The 2992-nt window shown below is 34.8% G+C and overlaps 1 protein-coding gene across 1 annotated transcript; it reads left to right on the forward strand.

The window, feature by feature from the left end:
* Positions 1–492: 492 nt before the first annotated feature.
* HELRODRAFT_184488 (hypothetical protein) lies at positions 493–2984 on the forward strand (the record flags this gene model as incomplete). The annotated part of the gene is made up of 5 exons (XM_009029626.1): positions 493–502; positions 663–955; positions 1091–1211; positions 2186–2367; positions 2465–2984. Coding segments are annotated over 5 exons (1126 nt in total), but the record flags the coding sequence as incomplete, so codon positions are not given.
* Positions 2985–2992: the final 8 nt, after the last annotated feature.

The following is a 2992-nucleotide window of genomic DNA, read 5'->3' on the forward strand; positions in this document are numbered from 1 at the left end:
CAGCTACTACACAGCTAATACAACATCTTCAATCACTACTACAACGGCTCCAACCACTACTATGGCTTTAAGTACGGTCACAACCATAAACCTAGCAACAACAGGTATGCTCATTTACAATGTTTTTCAAATTCTAAACATGGTTTTGTAGATAAATTAAATAAAATATTTTATCGAAAAAATTGGTAAAATTTGTAATAAACCTTAAAAAGATTTTGTTTTTTGGCAAGCATAGCAGTTTTATGTTCCCGCTCTTATATATACATAAGTTTTTAATTTTATCATGTCGTGATTGGCGATGGGCAAAAGTTAACTGAAAAACGTTATAAACTTTTGAACGGTTCCGAAAACTTTTATTAATATCGTTATTTAAATAAAGCTATGTTTGTTTGTTCATTCGTTCGTTCGTTCGTTTATCCGCTCGTTTGTCTGTTTGATTTTTTGCTTGGTTGATTTTGTTGGTTGGTTGGTTGTTGCATTGCAGCAACCAACATGGTTGAATGTAACTTGATAGGCTATTTTTAACATCGTTGAGAAAAAACCTGTGTGTGTGTGCGTGTGTGTGTTTGCGTGTGTGTGCGTGTGTGTGTTTTCAATACATATCAATTAGTCTCATGCATATTTATGTTTATTGTTCAACATAACTCAAAAACACTTCACAGCTTGTGAACGACGTGATGCTACTTCGGAATATGAAAAAATATATTCTGATCCTACAAGAATTGAAATAAATGGACGCCTCATTTTCCTGTGGACATCTTTTGTACCAGCATCGGCGAAATGTGTTACTAATGATTACACTACGTTTTTCATGTTTAAATCAGCACAATCGCAACAGTTGATCAGATTTAGCCTGAGTATGGAAAATGTGGCTGACTATTGTTCCTTTGCATCTTCTACTACTAACGGTTTAACTTACTTTAAAGATCCGGCTGTTCCTCTCATTAACAACCAGGTTGGACAAAATTTGACGAGCTATTTAAATTAATCTCTGTTTTGTTATATTTTATTATGAAAAATTAATTTTGAATGTTGATCATGTCGTAGCAATAGTGAATAATTAAAAATGTGATAATTTTCAATCGAACAGAGCATACCGGAAGATGTTATCAGTGGCGGAAACTACACGTTTAATTCGATCGCATTTGCATTCAACCCTTCCAACAATCAGACGAATACTACTTTTGATTTCATTAAAATCGAAGTTGCATGTTAGCTACAATCAACAACTTTTAACTTCAATTTTTAATCGTAGCACTGTTTAAGAATAAACTAATTCACCTTTTATTGAGCAAAACTAATTTTTCATTTTTGTACGAGCTAATCTCACTAATGATTAACAATATGTGATGGTACGTAAGATTGAGCATGAAGATGGTGTTACTATCGTTTTAAGATGAGGATTTATTCCCTAACAGATTTTTATTTTTTTCTATCCTTTTTGTGACCATTGTGGCGGAGCGATAGTGTAGCGGTAAAGTGCCTGACACTGCCTCTGCAGTGACTGGATTCGATTGCAGCGTTCTCCGCTTATCACATGAAATGTGTGTGATGCCTCGTTTCACGTGTATTTGCATGCACTGGTGTGTTTGTTGTCGAGGCATGCGAAAAATATTGGAGAGAGAATTGTAATAAATAAACCAGCTTTCATTAGTTTTACAACATTATAATGTTTTTAAATACTTATTTTAATTGTTATACAAATTTGTTAACGTTGTTATGCATTAAATACTAATTGGCTTTAAATGTTCTATTTTTAAATGTTGCTTGTAATAACGTTCGGTCCGTATTTTTTCTAAACTTTGCTGGATATTATTGTATTTTGGTTGGTCAAATGGACAAAATTTTGCTGCATTAGGTGATATAATTTTTGTTGGTTAATTAATTGCGGTTTAAATTAGTTTTATTTATTTCAATTTATCTAAATTTAATTATAAATAGTGTCTATTCGATAAAGATATAGTTGTATTATAGCATTGTCTCCAAAGTTGTATTGCTTGTTTTGAATTTCTGTATTGCTTTGCGCTGCGTGAAATTCTGTTTTTTTTTTTTTTTTTTTTGTTTTTTTTTCACAGACTATTAAACTGAACTAAATAATTGGCCATTAAAAATTTTTAAAAAATTTTTATTTAAAAAATCCTAATTCTGATACGTATCATCATGTCATCAACTAAACATCAAACAGCAATCCCCGTCGAGTCATTTGAAAGTATTGTGGCCAAAATACTAGATAAGTCAAATGATCACACCATGAAGTGCTTCGACAATCTGCTTAAGAAATCTAACAAAAACCTTGAAAAAGTCATAACTCTGTCCAACAGCAGTCTTGAAAAGATATTTGAAAAGTTTGACTCCAGCCTGACGTTGGTTATTGAAAAGTCAAACGAAAATCTACGCAAATCACTGGCTATCTCAGAGGGTTTAATGAGCAAACTTTTTGAATCAACATCTGCTGCGAATGGAGGCCCTCAGTAATAGCTTCGAGCGAGCGGTCCGAAGTATGTCAGACGCCGTCACTGATTCGATGTGTCAACTTCACAATACTATGTCCACATTGTCCACCAGCGTCTCTGAGTGTCAGAAACAGGTATTGAAGCTCAACGAGACACCGATGATTGAGCAGATGACCAAGGCTTTGTGGATAGTTGAAAGAGAGCGTAAAGATGAGGAACGCCGAGCCAATAACGTGATCATTTCTGGTCTTGTGGAGCAATCAGGAATCAATGACAGAGATATTGTGCTGGATCTCTGCGAGAAACATCTGGCGATCAAACCACAGGTCATTAAAACACGTCGTATTGGCAGCTCAAGGCTATGTGTTACCTTGTCCGGACCATCGGCAGTAGATGATTTAATATTCTCTTCCAGGATCCTACGCTCAAAGCCTGATACGAGGAATATTTTTATAAACTTTGATTTGTCAAAAAGACAGACAGAACAAGCTTACATCAAGCGCCAGGCACGACGCCTTGCCAAATCAGCCGGTGACAAA

The sequence above is a fragment of the Helobdella robusta genome (genome assembly GCF_000326865.2).
Source record: "Helobdella robusta unplaced genomic scaffold HELROscaffold_601, whole genome shotgun sequence".
Taxonomy (NCBI): Eukaryota; Metazoa; Annelida; class Clitellata; order Rhynchobdellida; family Glossiphoniidae; genus Helobdella; species Helobdella robusta.